Source organism: Chiloscyllium plagiosum, unplaced genomic scaffold (assembly GCF_037043375.1).
Source record: "Chiloscyllium plagiosum isolate Xiang-an unplaced genomic scaffold, Cpla_swu_hap1 HiC_scaffold_5, whole genome shotgun sequence".
NCBI classification, from domain to species: domain Eukaryota; kingdom Metazoa; phylum Chordata; class Chondrichthyes; order Orectolobiformes; family Hemiscylliidae; genus Chiloscyllium; species Chiloscyllium plagiosum.
In genome coordinates, this window is record NW_028270143.1 from 33,066,036 (window position 1) to 33,083,916 (window position 17,881).

At 40.4% G+C, this 17,881-nt stretch overlaps 1 protein-coding gene across 5 annotated transcripts in view; it reads right to left on the minus strand.

Annotated features, from left to right (window-relative positions):
* The window catches only part of itgb8 (integrin, beta 8), a 113,310-nt gene that overhangs the window by 18,408 nt on the left and 77,021 nt on the right, over positions 1-17,881 (minus strand). For all 5 annotated transcript variants that reach the window (XR_015757172.1, XM_087987088.1, XM_087987089.1 and 2 more), the window contains exon 10: positions 11,328-11,736. Coding sequence is in view for 4 of the 5 variants with exons in the window: in XM_087987088.1 (XP_087843214.1) it covers positions 11,328-11,736 (409 nt within the window). In the remaining variant the exon portion in view is untranslated. The remainder of the gene's footprint in view (positions 1-11,327; positions 11,737-17,881) is intronic.

A 17,881-nucleotide genomic window follows, 5' to 3' on the forward strand; every position in this document is an offset into this window, starting at 1 on the left:
CATAGTTTAGGGTGAGAGGGGAAAGATATGAAAGAGACCTAAGGGGCAACTTTTTCATGCAGAGGGTGGTAAGTGTATGGAATGAACTGCCAGAGGAAGTGGTGGAGGCTAGTACAATTGCAAAATTTAAAAGGCATTTGGATGGGTATATGAATAGGAAGCGATAGGAGGGATATGGGCTGGTGATGGCAGGTGGGACTAGATTGGGTTGGGATATCTGGTCGGCATGGATGGGTTGGACCGAAGGGTATGTTTCCATGCTGTACATCTCTATGACTCTAAGAGAGGATATATATTTTAAATTAGTTTTATTAATGAAAGTTTATCACTCTAAAATGTGTTTGAGTCAGTATTCTATGAGATTCTTTGACATTTATTGTTTTCATGTGCATTTTAAGGACATTGCTCCTGAGGCCTGTACATAGGGAGACTGTTGAATGGTTATAGAGGATAAATGTGGCATTTGGAAGAAAATTGAAGGTACAGAAATGGCATAGAGGGGGCAAATGTGGTATGGAGATGTCACTGAACAGGAGTGGCCATGGAAGTACAATGGGGAGTATGATGGATAACGGTATGTGGGGTGTGTTTTGGGGTGAGGATTTGAGGGCCGATATTCATCATTAAAACTGGGCCAATATCTTAGTAAGCAGAGGCATTCTAGTCTGCCTCTTGGCCATCCTCCTGTCCCCGGCCTGTTTCAAATACTTAAATATCTAATTGCAAGAATTTGGACAGGGTTGTGGGAGCTCTCAGTGGCAGTCAAATACCTCAGCTGCATTACCTCCTTTCTCCAAGATTTTAAGCATTTTTGTCTTATGTTTTATCCAGAATATAATGTTTCCATTTTACAGTTCAAAAACTGAAATGTTAACATGTCTAGATTGAAACCTTGTAAAACTTCATTTTTGGATGGTTTCCTTCAATATGCTACTTATGTTCTTGGATTCTGGATCTTGTGTACTTGAATTTCTCACTCACACTTGTGTTTTTACAGAGGTAGGTTTAAGGGCAGTGATTGTAGCAGCATGTTAATTTTAAGCTGTAAAGATGAAAATTACCATTTTATTTGTTAAAAGTGTATGTTGACAAGATTTTCTTCCCTCTATATTCTTTAGCACAGCTTGTAAAATGTAGGCATTAAACCCTGCTCATTACTAGTCAAATGTCAGCCATATAATTAATTACAAAACCAATTCTCTACCAAACTTTAGAAATCATGTGCTCCTGCCCTTAACAGATTATACAACTTGTTCTAACCACCAGGGGAAGACACTTAATTCATTATAGTACAAATGTAAACAGGAATTAATTTGACAGTTTGACATAGAAAATACACATACAAATTATGAATTAGTATCTACCTTGTGGAACTCTGACTGGGAGTCAGAATGACCAGAGCTTTAGGTGTGTTTATTCATTAAAACCTTTCCTTTCCAAAGCTGCCTTTTTGAAGAAAATATTGGAAACTTTATGGTATAATGCAAAGTTTTAAACTGGCTACAATAATTTCATCCTTCTAAAACAAAAAATCAGCATTCAATGTGGGAACATAATGGTGTAGTGTTCATGTCATTACACTAGGAGTCAAGGTCCAGGCTAGTGTTCATCAGGACAGAGTCAAGTTCCACAGTAATAGATGTTGAAATTTGAATGGTGAAATATCTAGATTTTAGAGCATGCCTCTTGATGACCATGTAACCACTGTCATCAAAATTTACCTGGATCCCTTCAGTCTTTAGGAAAGCAAAATAAGGTTCTTTCTGTCAATTTTTATATAAAACTGTAGTACCACGATTGTTCTACACTGGCTCTTTACAAGGCATTTTGTAAAAGGTATGTAGCATTCTCTTGTCAAAGTCTACATTGTACTGCTCTCTCTTGCACACCATTTTGCATTAAATTCAAATCCTCCCTTACCTTCCATATCTCTGTATTACCTGAACAATATCAGGGCTCCAGCTCTACACTGCTTTATACAGAGTGATGTTCAAAAAAGCAGCCTTTTGGAGACTGTGGCAAGAGAATATATTACAAACAATTGACAAAATACCTTGTAAACAGCTAGTGCAGAGAAATTCTGGGACTATACCTTTCTATGAAAATTCACAGCAAGAACTTTAATTTTTACAGATGTAGAATTTGGGACAGGCCACAATCCAATTTAGTCCATGTTAAAAATCTTGATTTTGGAAATTGCACTATAAAAGTAGGTTTTGATAGTGTGGAAATAAAGGGAAATAAGATTGTGCATTTCCCTGTAATTCTATCTTAGTAACACTGAGGGTGGGGACATCTGGGCTCCTATGGTCCTAGTGGTTTTAATGACTGACTTGGTTATTGTAATTGATCATAGTTTTCCGCTATGAGAGACTGTGGGCTAATTTTCACTCTTGCTATGGGCAAACAACACACTAGTTTTGAATCAGCTGTCTCTCAAATATCAGCCTGCATGATCTTAAGTTTGACTGACCCCAATGGCAGGGAAAGCCAAATGAAGTGTGTGACAAGTAATAATGAGCAGCCATTTCGCACTTATGTCAAATGTGAAAATAACCATCACCATTTTGCCATGCCATTACACAACAACCAGGGAATGAATCTAAAGATTAATTTTGGTCTTGGAGAGCCATAGCTCACTTGCTGTTCACACATTTCCACACCTCATGTGAGTCAAGCACCACAGTTTTGAAAAAAAAAATACAGAAAACTGCTCACTATGTTTAAAGAGAGATTTGAATCCATTTTGGGGACACATTCATAAGATAGGTCCCTCTGCTTCATCTCAGAATTGCTCACAAAAGACCTCCAACACCATTGCAGTAACTCACCACTGAGCCATTATTTTAAGACTGATTGGCATATATCAGAACAAACAAGTCATTGAAATAGAGAGGGCAAGAAATTATCCTCTAAGAAAATTATAAATGTTAGCCTGGATTTTCATTAATTATTGGGCTGACTTGTGAGCTCTGTAAAAATTCAGGAATTCCTTCAGGGAACACTTGTGATAGTCCTTTTTTTCAGCAATGTGCTTTAAGAATGTGAGTTGTTTCGTGTCATGAGTCTGCACCCTGGACTGACTCTCTTGCCAATGTAGGCATGATCTTTTCTGCCACAGTTTTCAAATGGAGTCAGGTCAGCCTTTCAATGACATGTAGGTCATGCACCTCAGAACTGTGATGAATCACACTATACATGAGGAAACAGTTTGAAAAACATGTCCAAAAAGAGCCTCTCATGCCATCCCTGTGCTAAGCTACATCAAAACCCATATAACTCAAGCCAGGCTATGTCCCACCCCCACCTTTTATGGCCTACCATGTCCCCAGTGTCAGTTTATGCCACTCCATCCAGCCCTGATGGTCCATTAGGCTCCAATGTCAGGCAATGAGAGACCCTTACTCATTCACATACTTTACAATGCATAGAAGCAATTAACCCACATTGAAATAAGATGGTAAAGAAATGCTTTAAAAAATTCAGTGTTTTCCACTTCATTTAAAGCTAAATCTCCTTTTACTATAACCCAATACAAGGACCAACTATACAAATGCTTTAAAATTTCTATTGCAGAAGCTGCAAGAAATTGAAATCTCTTAGCCTTGTGTGAATAAACATTGATGTTCGCTGTCAATTGCACAGAATTCCAGAGGTCTCAAGCTTCTGCCCCATTAATTCCCTTTAGAATCATACCTGTTTCATGAAGAACACCTCTTATTTTTCTCATCTTCAATAGATGCAGACACAAGTTGTTCAACCATTCCTCATGGGACAATCACCACAGGATTTAGCCAAGGGAACTTTCTCTGAACTGCTTCTATTGCAATTACACTTTCTTATGTAAGGACTCAAGAACTGCATGCTTTGCTCCAAATGTGGTCCCACCTTTATGGTACCATTAACCAAGAAGGGCACAAGGGGTAAACCAGGAAACTACAGGCTGGTTAGCCTGACTTCAATGGTGGGATGCTATTGGAAGCAAATCTGAGGGCCAGAATTAGTCTGCTTTGGAGAGGCGGGGATTAATTGAGAACAGGTCGATAGGATAGTGAAGAAGGTATTTGATATGTTGCCTTCATTGGTTAATGCATTGGGCATAGGGGTCAAGAGGTCATGTTGCGGCTGTACATTGGTTAGGCCACTTTTGGAATATTGCGTGCTATTCTGGTATCCCTGCGATAGGAAGCATGTTATGAAATTTGAACGGGTTCAGAAAATATTCAGAAGGATGTTGCCAGGGCTGGAGGGTTTGAGCTATAGGGAGAGACTGAATAGGCTGGAGTTATTTTCCCTGGAGCAGCAGAGGCTCAGGGTGACCTTGTAGAGGTTTACAAAAACATGAAGGGCGTGGACGGGGTAAATAGACAAGTTATTTTCCCTGGAGTGGGGAAATCCAAGGTGAGGGGGAAAGATTTAAAAGGAACCTAAGGGGCAATGTTTTCATACAAAGGGTGTTGAGTGTATGGAATGAACTGCCAGAGGAAGAGGTAGAGGCTGGTAGTGTTACAATATTTAAAAGGCATCTGGATCGGTATATGAATAAGAAGGGTTTACAGGAATAGGTGCCAAATGTTGATAAATGAAACTAGATTTATTTAGGATATCTGGTCGGCATGGCTGAGTTGCACCAAAGGGTCGGTTTCCGTGCTGTCCTTCTGTCTAACAGTCAGCACAGTTTTGTTAAGGCAAGACCATGCCTGGCCAGCTTGACTAAATTTTCAAAGAGGTGACCAGGTGTGTGGATGACGACAATATTTTTGATGTAGTCTACTTGTAATTCAGTAAAGCTTTCTCCCGCATGGAAGACTGACAACAAAGGTAAGAGCCAATGGGATCCAAGGAAATTCGGCAAATTGGATCCACAATTGGCTGAGTAGCAGGAAGCAGAGGATGATGGGTGAGGCATGTTTGTCCGATTGGAAGTCTGTGTCCAGCAGGATTCCACGGAACTCAGTGTTAGTGCCTTTGCTGTTTGTGATTTCTCTCAATTATTTAGACTTGAACGTGGAAGGGTTGATCAGTAAGTTCGCAAATTGAAAATTAATGGAGTGGTAAATAGTGATAAAGATAGCTGTAAATAACAGGAGATATAGATAGGTTGATCAGATGGGCTGGTAAGTAGCAAATGGAATTCAATCCAGGTAAGTGTGAGGCGATGCAGGACAAACAGGACATAATGAATGGAAGGATCCTGGGAAGCACCAAAAATCAGTGGATCTTGGTGTGAACGTTCAATGGGCCCTTAAGGTATCAGGACAGGTGGATAAAGTAATTAAGAAGTCGTACGGTATACTTGCCTTTTTCATTCGAGGCAGAGAGTTTAGGAGCAGGGAGGTTATGCTAGAACTGCACGAAACTGTATTCTATACAGTTCTGGATCCACAATAAAAAAGGGATGTCATGGCACTCAAAGGGGTGCAGAGCAGATATACCAGGATGTTGCTAGGACTGGGGGAGAGTTTCAGTTATGAAGAGTGATCTGACAGGTTGGGATTGTTTTCCTTAGAGCAGAGGAGATTCAAAGGGGATATGATTGAGATATATAAAATTATGACAGCCATAGGTAGGGTAAACAGGAAGAAAACTTTTTTCCTTGATGAAGAGAGATCAATGATTGAGGCATAGATTTGAGGTAGGGGGCAGAAGGCTTAGAGGAAATGGGAGAAAATGCTTTTTCACCCAGAAGGTAGTGGGCATCTTGGAGTCACTGCCTGTAAGGGAGTTGAGGTAGAAATCCTCATAAAATTTAAGAATGTATTGAGATGTGCACTTGCGATTCCAAGGCAGATAAGGCTAAGGGATGGAAATGTGTTGCTGGAAAAGCACAGCAGGTCAGGCAGCATCTAGGGAACAGGAGAATCGACGTTTCGGGCATTAGCCCTTCATCCTGAAGAAGGGCTAATGCCCGAAACGTCGATTCTCCTGTTCCCTAGATGCTGCCTGACCTGCTGCGCTTTTCCAGCAACACATTTCCATCTCTGATCTCCAGCATCTGCAGACCTCACTTTCTCCTCCAGATAAGACTAAGGAACAGGAGATTAAAAGTGAGGTAAGAATAGTTAGGTGGTTGTTTTTCACTGGCCTCGGTATGATAGGCCGAAGGGCCTTTTTTCCTGAGTTGTAGATGTTTATAACTCTGTGACTCCGACCAACATCATGTACAATCATAACAACATCCCTACTTTTTTTTAATCCTATTTATTCCTTTGAAATAAATGCCATTGCCTTTCTGATCTCTTTTTTTTCCTACATTCTAACTTCTTGTGATTTAGCTACCAGGACACCTAGTTCCCAATACAGCACAAAAATTTCCAATCTTTCTCCATTTATGTAATGTGTTGCTTTTCTACTTTGCCTGCAAAAGTGGATGAATTCATTCTTTTCCCACATTAGAGCCAACCTGCCATTATTTTTGCCCACTCAGTTAACTATCTAAATCCCATTATAGACTGTTTATGTCCTCTTCAAAATGTACTTTTCTAATCATCTTTGTGTTGTCAGGAAAAGTAACAACTAAGATCAACTCTTTCATCCAAATCATTTATGTAGATTGTAAGTAGATGAGTCGCAGCACTCTACTGATTACAGCTTGTCAATGCAAAATAACCTACACAACCCCACTTTCTACTCCCATTGATTTTGTGGGAATTCATTTCTCTTATAGGTCACTGATCTCCATAATAATTTTTAGCAAATTAGGGGCTCAACCAGGATCTTAAAAGCCGAGACAGGGACTTAAACAAACAAGATTTCACATTTACTTCTGTTGTATTCAGTAGAAATTAATGTGGCTACCTTTCTGGAGAGAACACATTAATCTTCTGGTGCCTTGAAATAACTAACAAAGATTAATTCCAGTGTCATGAGTCACTATTTTATTTGGGTCCTTATCTTTTGATAAGCTCACTTAAGAATTTTGCCAGCATTTGAAACGAAGTTTTTATCTTAAGACATTCCACATTGGTTTTTGTAGATTGATTTCTACCTTTCCCACCACTCCCCACTGCACATCTACAATGCGTCTTGATTGCATATACAATTGTATCTAATAGTTATCTTGCTTCACTTCCTTTTTTTCCCCTTTAACCAAATAATGAACATAGAACATAGAACATAGAAGAATACAGCGCAGTACAGGCCCTTGGGCCCTCGATGTTGCGCCGATCCAAGCCCACCTAAACTACACTAACCCACTATCCTCCATATACCTATCCAATGCCCTCTTAAATGCCCATAAAGAGGGAGAGTCCACCACTGTTACTGGCAGGGCATTCCATGAACTAACGACTCGCTGAGTGAAGAACCTACCCCTAACATCAGTCCTATATCTACTCCCCCTTAATTTAAAGCTATGCCCCCTTGTAATACCCGACTCAATACGCGGGAAAAGGTTCATACTGTCGACCCTATCTAACCCCCTAATCATCTTGTACACCTCAATCAAGTCACCCCTAAACCTTCTTTTCTCTAGTGAAAACAGCCCCAAGTGCCTCAGTCTTTCCTCATACGATTTTCCTTCCATACCAGGCAACATCCTGGTAAACCTCCTCTGCACCCGTTCCAATGCCTCCACATCCTTCCTATAGTATGGCGACCAAAACTGCACACAATATTCCAGATGCGGCCGTACCAGAGTCTTATACAACTGCATCATGACCTCAGGACTCCGGAACTCAATTCCTCTACCAATAAAAGCCAGTACGCCATATGCCTTCCTCACCGCACTATTTACCTGGGTGGCAACTTTCAGAGATCTGTGTACATGGACACCAAGATCCCTCTGCTCATCCACACTACCAAGTATCCGACCATTAGCCCAGTACCCCATCTTTTTGTTATTCTTCCCAAAGTGAATCACCTCGCACTTAGCTACATTGAATTCCATCTGCCACCTTTCTGCCCAGCTCTGCAGCTTCTCTATATCCTGCTGTAACCTGCCACATGCTTCCTCACTGTCAACAACTCCTCCGACTTTCGTGTCATCCGCAAACTTGCTCACCCAACCTTCTAACCCCTCTTCCAGGTCATTTATAAAAATGACAAACAGCAATGGTCCCAAAACAGATCCTTGCGGAACACCGCTAGTGACGGCACTCCATGAAGAAACTTTGCCATCAACTACTACCCTCTGTCTTCTTCCATCCAGCCAATTCCTAATCCAAACCTCCAACTCACCCTCAATGCCATATCTCCGTATTTTCTGCAGTAGCCTACCATGGGGAACCTTATCAAACGCCTTACTAAAATCCATATATACCACATCTACCGCTTTCCCCTCATCAACCTCCTTCGTCACCTTTTCAAAGAATTCAATAAGGTTTGTGAGGCACGACTTGCCCTTCACAAAACCATGCTGACTATCCTTGATCACATTATTCCTATCTAGATGTGCATAAATCCTATCCCTTACAATTCTCTCTAAGACTTTGCCCACAACAGAAGTGAGACTCACCGGCCTATAGTTACTAGGGCTATCCCTACTCCCCTTTTTGAACAAGGGAACCACATTTGCTATCCTCCAGTCTTCTGGGACTACTCCTGTAGACAAAGAGGACATAAAAATCAAGGCCAATGGCTCTGCAATCTCCTCCCTTGCTTCCCAGAGAATCCTAGGATAAATGCCATCAGGCCCAGGGGACTTATCTATTTTCACCTTTTCCAGGATTTCCAACACCTCTTCTCTACATACCTCAAAGCCATCCATTCTACTTATTTGTGCCTCAGTATTCTCATCGACAACAATGCCCTGTTCCTGAGTGAATACTGAAGAAAAGTATTCATTCAGTGTCTCCCCAATCTCTTCCGCCTCCACACGCAACTTCCCCCTACTATCCTTGACTGGACCTATTCCTACCCTAGTCATTCTTTTATTCCTAACATACCTATAGAAAGCCTTAGGGTTTTCCCTAATCCTATCTACTAAGGACCTTTCATGTCCCCTCCTTGCTGCTTTTAGCTCTCTCTTCAGGTCCTTCCTGGCTACCCTATAACTCTCAATCGCCCCAATTGAACCTTCACGTCTCATCTTGAGATAGGCCGCCCTCTTCCATTTAACAAGGGATTCCAATTCCTTATTAAACCACGGCTCCCTCGCACGACCCTTTCCTACCTGCCTGACCGGTACATAATTATCAAGGACACTCAATAGTTGCCCCTTGAACAAGTTCCACATATCATTTACAACAAGTTCCACATATCATTTACGTAATGTAAGGAATTCTGGTTTGTCAATTATTGCAACTGTGGCATTCTTTTCCTTACTTGATGTTTTTGAAGTGAAGGGAATCATACTTAGATCAGTAATTTACTGAATCTGAATAAAATAAACACCACAATTGGGAGCATTACAATAATAGGTATACATGGACATTATAAATACAGGCATTGGAATTTACAACGGAAATACAAAAATACAAATTAATGAACAACTTTGAAATGGTCTTCTGGTCAGAAAGCAATATTCTAAAAATAAATGAGTAATACCACTGGCAAGCTATGACCTGTTTATAACTGCTGTCTACCAGCTGATTTCTCTGCTCCCCTAAACTACACTGGAATTTGGATACAACTTTGTCTCTTTTCCTCACAGCATTATATGCTTTCTGAAGTCCAACGTATAAGTCAAACACAAAATAAAGCTGTAACTGGTGAAAATAATCGCAGCCTATGTTAATTATACAGGATGATTTTTTTTTACTCTTCGGTACTTACACACACATACACACCTCTATGTTAATAAAAATGCCAAAACAAAATTTACCTGAATAAAATTTTGCAAATGTATCCTTTGCTTTTCTTTTTTTTTAAAAAAAAAGACACACTGAAAATTTACCAAATATATTTGGCTGGAGGATTGTAACATCTGGATAGTTTCAATGCTACAAATGCATCCCAGGAAAATTGTGCACACTTCACAGGTTCAGGCTGCAGAACCTGGCTTAGGCAGAGCCACAGTTCAGGTCACAAAATATCAAACCGTTCTCTTTTTTTGAGAGAGGTTAAAGTCTTCATGTAGAAGCTTCCATGATCCAAAAAAAGGGTCAAATTAAATTGACATATTAAAAGGTATCAAAGTAAAATAATTAAGTTGCGCAGTTATTCTCATTTCGTTTAAGAAAACCTAAGCAATTTCAATGACTTCATTTCTCTCCTCAATGTACCTTCAAGAAGCACATTAAGTGATTCAATTGATTTATTGACAAAGTTTGTTGCTGAAATTTGACATAAGGAGATTGTATGAAATATGAAGACACAGAAATTCACAATGAGAACATTTGACAGGGCAGTAACCAAATTATATGACAACAGGAAGCAAAATTAGTCATCAGGAATTACCTCAGATACCAGCTATTTAGTGTAATACTAGACATCAACTCATGACTTAAGGAGAGATAAGAGCAAATGTCATCTTTATCTGAAATAGGCTCGAGGATGGAAGTTAATTATGCCAAGACATGCAGATATACTTTAGTTCCCATCTAAAAATAAGAAGTGAAATATCTGTTCTCATTTAACTATGATTTTATATTGGTCTAAAATTTGCTGCAGTGTCACAAATACCAAAAATACTGTATACGTCAGATCATTGTAATTTCCAATTTTCCATTCGAAGACTGATGCTGCAATTTCTTGAAGATTTGATGACAACATGCCTCAATGTGCACAGGGACAAAAGGCATGATCAATGAGTGGATCCTGCTAGTATTTTTAATTTTCCTATTAAGAGCATACTGAAATAATGAAATATTATCCTGCATCATATTTTGTTTTAAGAAATGGCAATTCACTAAAGATGGCAATCTAATTATTCGATTAATAAACTTTTAAAAATTAAAGATTTTTATTGAAGCATATGTTTGTTTAAGCATGGGAGAGTGAGCGCGAGAGGAAAAAAGAGAGCAAGAGTGAGAGCAAAAGTGGAAAAGAGTGAGAGAGAGAAAGCAAGAATGAAAAAAAGAGGGACAGCACAAAAAGTGAGTAAAGTAGGCGCAGATGGAAAACTATTCTGTTCCTTCAAACTTTTTATCTTTTCATGAGTATTCAAAACACTGAAGTGCTCACATGGAAACTAGGAAAGACAATAAATCACAGTGGAGCAGTTATGTCCCATCTGTTCAGTACAGCACTAAATTCAATATTAGGGAAAAGAATCAAGTAAGGTCTGAAAGGTCTCCATAATCCTTTTAAGGGTCTGACATTTTAACGGCCAGTGCAACAAAATGCTTACCAGTATTGTTGAATTTACTAGTAATTAAAGAAAAGCATAACATACTAGCAGTTAACTCTAGAGGAGTTAGTAATTTTGATGCGTTTTTTTATCTTACCTGCGCAAAGACGCCCATGATGATAAGGACAAGAAAAGTCATCCAGCTCACAATATTTTCCAAACACTCGACCTAGATTGCTCTGGTAACATAAACATTTCCCACAGTTGCAAATCCCTCGATTACTGCACACAGCCTGATCTTTTTTCTGTCGACAATTTTCAATGAGGCATTGTTCTTTGCAGGAAGAATTAGTAACTTTGTCTTCACAGTGGCAAAGTCTACAGTCTGGGTCAAGCTCTTTATTGAAGCATTTACCAGCACTGTAACCTTTCTGTCCTTTGCACTGACAAGCACAAGTGCTACTTATGGAAATAACAGTCGTTTCATTATATCCAACAGGCTTTAAATTGATGTAGTTGTCTCCTTCAAAACAATCTGTCATTCCAACTGTTACATTAAATAAAACCTAAAGCAAAATAAAAGTGAAAGTTAGTAATCCATTGAAGAGAATTATTTTATAATAAATGCTTTTGCAAATTGTGTGAAAATATTTTTTTTTGTTCTGTGCATGTAGCACAGTGTTTCACATGTCTGTTCAACTACATTATTTAGCTTGACATTTTTTTGGTGGGTGGGCACATAATATAGATGAAGTTGCTAATCCACCACTCCCAAACATACTCCCAGAATTGGGGGAGGGGGGGGATAAAAAGGAGGTCTCTAAAATCAATAGCCTACCCACTATAGATAAATAAATAATTAAAGTGTCAATTGAGCTTGTTCAAAGCTGAAATTATGCTGCCCGTGCCATAATACAGTTGCCGTGAGCAGCTAGATGGGAGTGGTTATTTTTGTTTAAACAGAAGTTATAAAATCAGCAGAATGGAATCTAGTAATAGCTTTTCTTTGTGCTCTGGGGGAGCTTCTACTTTCTTTGCAAAACCCACTTCCTAAAATCCCTCCCTAACTGCCTAACAGCATTACGCACCCTCCCACTGATTTTCCCAACCTTCCCATCCAATACCATGGACTGACTTTACGCCAGAATTCTGGTTTTCTTCAGAGAGAGAAACAGCGTCAATTGGCGTTCTGAAGAAGAGTCATACTGCACTCAAAACTTTACTTTTTGTTTTTCTCTCTCTCCAGACACTGCCAGACCCACTAAGTTTTTCAGTGTTTCAGAATTCCAGCATCCACAGTATTTTGCTTTTGTTCTTTTTTATTTTTGGTCTTGCAGGCAGTACCAACATCCCCCACAACAGAGCCAGTGGCGCTACTGAGACTGTTGGAACTGCCAACCAATCAGGTTGGCACAATGCATGCCAGCTGGGGGTTGGGGTGGCCATCTTTCTGGTTGGTTGTCTCACTGCAGGGAGAACAATCCACCTCCAGCTAATATCCAGCCTTTTACATTCATAAAATAACATTTAGCACCCATCGCCACATGACTAAAATAAATAATGGAGTCAGTGCAATTATCTGCAATTCAATCTTTGATTATTTCAAATTATTGGATGGTAAAAATGAACTAAAACATAATTAAAGTTAATTACAGCATTTCTTTTAAAAAAACGATGTGTTGGAGAGGCCTTGCTGTTACTTCATATAGGATTTATTTATGTCATCCAATTTTTAACAAAGAAATGAAATGAAATTACATATTGGCATTTCACAGCACAGGACAGTTTAAATTTAGTCTAAATGGATGGTAAGTATTATGATGTTCCACATGAGCTACCATCCACACACTCTTCGCTGAATCTTTTGCTTTTGTAAAACCATCACTAAATCACCTATGTCACTAATTAAAAATAAACAAATTACATGTGCTGCCAAGCAGGGGGAATGCAACGGAAGGGAAAGAGGGAGAAAACTAAATTAAAATGGAACTGGAAGGAGAAATAATGCACCCCAATTCCTGAATTGTCAATCTCTTCCTAAAGGCTTCAAGGGTGTTGGTGAACACCATATGCTCCCTCTGTAAGGATACCCAGGTGCAAAGTGTAGCCATGTAAGAGGGGCAAGAAGTCAGGTGCTGTGTAGGCGCAAGCGACTCCACAGAGAATTGGCATTGACAGAAAATCCTAATGTCTGCACTGCTGGACTCCCCATAGTCAAGGAAACAAAGTGAACTGGCTGCCTCTCTGGAAGACAGTGTCTCCCAGATGCACTTTAAGAGTTGATGCCTGTGAAATACCACAGAGTGCTTCCTGAAATAATCACTGGTAAAGGAAAGTTAAAGGCAGGTGGGGTACCAAGCTACTGGGATAAGATGCCATTTGGTCCACGTGTCCTCATCCAGCAGACAGTGGCTCAGGACATCCTGAGGGGTCTTCTACACGGTCTCTCAGAGAAAATTACATCGAAGCCTGAAGATCCTGCTTCACACATGCTTTCTCCTTTAACATGATAACTGCTACTGCTGCTGTTCTTGTAACAGTCTTTGGCAGCAATTATTTTGGAGAAAAAGGAGGAAAAGAAAATAACAGCATGGATCTGTATTGTGATCCTTTTGCTTTCAAGAAATCTGCGAAAACAGTAAGTGAAAGGATATAGTGCTATCAAGGGTACATTTAACCCCTGCTACTTTTCCCCACAAGGCCATAGGTCAATCCCTCACAGACCTGGCCAGGTCACAGACCAGCATGCACTCAGTGTGATCCTGTGGCTTCAGAGGACAGCTCCTTGCCATCAACAGCTCAGGCACTGCTCCTGCTCGAATATCTTCAAGCCTGACTGTACCTCATCCCCATTGACAATAATTATCCCGAACTCATTTATGTTGCCCCAACAACTGATAATGTGCTTTGGCATGAAACAGCTTCCAGGATTGCCCCATGCTATCCATTCTAGACTTCTGCTAACCCCCATTCATCTTGGAAGGATATGGTAGCCATAATGTCATGGCCTGAAGTCCTAATAACAGTCTGCCATTGTTCAAGGAGATGAGGTTTTAAATAAATGTCACTTGTTCCATTGACTACTATAGACCTGAGAGATCACAAAATGTGATCAGATAATCATAACGTACTCAAATCTGATTCGGTCACAGTTGGATAGTACGAGTCAAAGTTGTTTTTATTCAACTTGTTTGACTATGTTATGCCGTACCTCCATGGCCATTATATCCTGAGGTAGGACGTGAACCCAGACCTCCTGGCCCAGAACTAGGGACACTATCACAGTGCCAGAGGATTCACTAAACAATGGCACCCAACTTTAGGCTGGCCCTTTGACTTTGGCATGAAGAATCTGATGTTCTTTGCTGTTTAAGTGGTTAATGAAGACAGATGCTGAAAACTGAATAATCTTTGGAGACTTGATTACTGGATTTGAACCCAGGTTCCCAGAGCATTATTTGGATCTCTGAATTAACACTCCAGCAATAAAGCCATTAAGCCATTGCTTCCCCCATGTGGTAGAACAGTGCATGATCTACAAGCACAGCAATTAACAATATAACACAACTAAATAATGGGAATGCTTAGTACTTGACCAGCACCATTGTACCTGAGAAAATACTTAATGCAGGCCTGAAAGTTACAACAATAACCAAATACAACATATCAAAATTCCAGAAAACAGTGGAGTTCTCAATGCAGCTTTGGCAATGTTGTATGTGACAAGATGTAGACAATTTTACATTGCTACCTCTTTAGCTGTTAAACATCTACTGACAATCAAGTTCACACATAATCAATTCAGTATGCACTGGAAAATGTATATTGGGATTGTTTTCTATTTTCTGGTTAAAGCTCAAACAAAAGCCAAATACTGAGGATGTTGGTTATCTGAAATAAACTGGAGTGAGGGAAACTCAGCAGCTCTGGTAGCATTTGTGGAGGGAGTAATAAAGGGTAAGTTTGAAATCTAACTCTATGCAAGAGTGGGATATTTAAACATTCCATGCTAATAACCGCAACTATTCACAAACAATTGAATAAAAATCTTAGTTATTTTTTCTAATCACATCAATGGGCAGCACAGTGGCTCAGTTGTTAGCACTGCTGCCTCACAGTGCCAGGGACCTGGGTTCAATTCCTGCCTTGGGCGACTGTGCAAACTCCACACAGATATTCTCCCTGTGTCTGCGTGAGCCCAAAAATGTGTAGGCCAGGTGAATTGGCCATGCTAAATTGTCCCATTGCATTAGTAAGGGTAGGGGAATGGATCTGGGTGGGTTACTCTTCAGAGGATCGATGTGGACATGTTGAGCCGAAGGACTGGTTTTCATACTGTAGGTAGTCTAATCTAACTGCAGTCTGTGATTTAGAGGTTTGTACTAAATAAAAGATGATGGCCAGAAAAAGAGCATCACCCCGATGGAATGGTCAGGAGCCTGTAACTGTTTTCATTTTTAGGGTCTCCTTGAATTGCATCCGTGAGAAGTATGTACATTTGCAGCAATCAGAAGGTAAAAGCCATTCTTTCTTGCTGAAGAACAATGTTCATAAGGAAGGCAATGATCCAACAAGTTCAAGAAAATAGCACAGTGAGGACTGAAGCAAACTAATCTACAACTCATTGGGAGTAAATGACAGATGTCCTCTAACACCCTCTCAGGGAACAGTGAGGCATAACAAATTGACAGCTGCAGCTATAGTCACCGTCTTATTCAACACACTGCCCAATGGAACTGCTCCAAGTCTGGGCGAATATGTAGTGCAATGCAAGTACTGCTTTCTGGCAGGACTGCAGGCTTCTCACACAGTCCAGGTAGCTTAGGATCAGAGTCGCTCAGGCAGAAATGCAGTTGTGCAGATCCCAGTTTGCATGTGCCTGATCAAATTGTGTCCGTCGGAGTTCTTCTTCAGTCTCTTCTTAGAGTCATACAGCATGGAAACAGACCCTTTGGGCCAACCAGTCAATGCTGAACATAATCCCAAACTAAACTAGTCCCTCCTGCCTGCCCCTGGCCCATATCCCTCCAAACCTTTCCTATTCAGGTACTTATATATAAATGTCTTTTAAACATTGTAATTATACACACAATTCCAGTTCATTCCACATGCGAACCATCCTCGGTGTAAAAAAATTTGACCCTTGTGTCTTATTTTAAATCTCTTCTTACCTTAAAAATGTGACCCCCAAGTCTTGAAATCCCCCATTCTTGGGAAAAGGCAATAAGATTAGATTCAAGGCAAACCCCAAATAAATAGTTTGCAAGAAATGCCTTGAGCCACAAAGTTGAAACAATGGCAATAACTTCAGGCTATAACTTTCTACTGGATTAGTGCCATGTGATAATCAGCAATGCCTTTTCCTTTGCAGGTATAGGTAGATTACTTTGAGGTGGTCATAGGCATAATAGGAACAGAATTCAACATTGCATTCATGTTTGGTGATGATGTGCAATGTGTTTTCAGCAGTCAGTTCTGCAGAGGGCACTGTGAACTGCTCATATTCAGGATGCAAGAGATTCAGCTGTCAAGAGAGTTCTCGACTGTCAGAGGGTCAGAGCTGGTTTTCCTGTCCTATTTACTTTTACTTTCAAACTCCACAAAACAACCAGGAAACAAGAGGGGGATCTAAACTTGGATCAAAAACAATTACGTAGCCACTCAAATGAGCCAAGTTCAAATTAAGATTATACAAACTGGGTGAAATTCTTTTGGGTCTGCACCTTGGTGCATTGGATTGACTAGGCACAAGGAATATCAGAATACTGGTGGCTCAAAATGCATGCTCATTGTACTTTCATTTAAAATCTTTAAATAGAAGGAAACTTGAATGGGATTCTTCCAGTTGTTTGCACCTACCTGAATTTCTTGTCTTTACTAAACCTAGCAATCAACTGCACCTTGACACAGGGCTAGGGAAATCTCCCGATATTGATGCTTTCTATCCTACACAGAAACTTAAACCCCAAATAGTCACCAAAGCCCTGGGCTGAATCCTACAGTTGTTTTAGCTAAGCTCAAAGCCCCATTGTGTTTGATGCAGTGATTTTAGCTGCAGAGCCAAACACGTTTTCTCACTGTATCTCACCAAATCCACCACATGATTTGCAATTTAAACTCTCACGGCAAGAACCATATTGCTTTCCATTCCACCTTACCTTCCTTCACTCACTCTCATTACCCCCATCCTCCTCGCACAAAACTGACCCTGTATGCCTTCCGTACTGCCTCCCGACTCCTTCAGAACATCTCAACAGCTTTCCCCCACATGCACTAGCCCTAACAGCTGTGTCATTCACTCATGTCTTACTATTTAGCCCCTTTACGTCATTACAGAAACTGAGTGAAGCTTCTTAGGGGTTGGGGCGCTGGGGAGGAGGTGGTTGATGTTATCAGACATTTCTGCTTGTGTGTGCAGAGTTTACATCTGTAGAAGACCCCCAGCAGTGACAATGAAGGGGAGCTGTAACTAAGACAGTCAGTGCTGCAGGTTGGCCAGTGAGTAGTGACCTCGCAGACCCATGCTGCCAATGTTGCTCTCCTGTAAGCACCCATTGACTGACTGTAGATGCAGCCAAGTCCCTGACAAGCTAGCTCACTCACCCCACCCATTGTGAGCCCCTTTGCAGCTACTGTTTTCAATACTTCGTCCTCTCCATGTGATTGGAATGACAGTAGATGGTCCTCTGCCTCAGTGTTGACATGGCATCG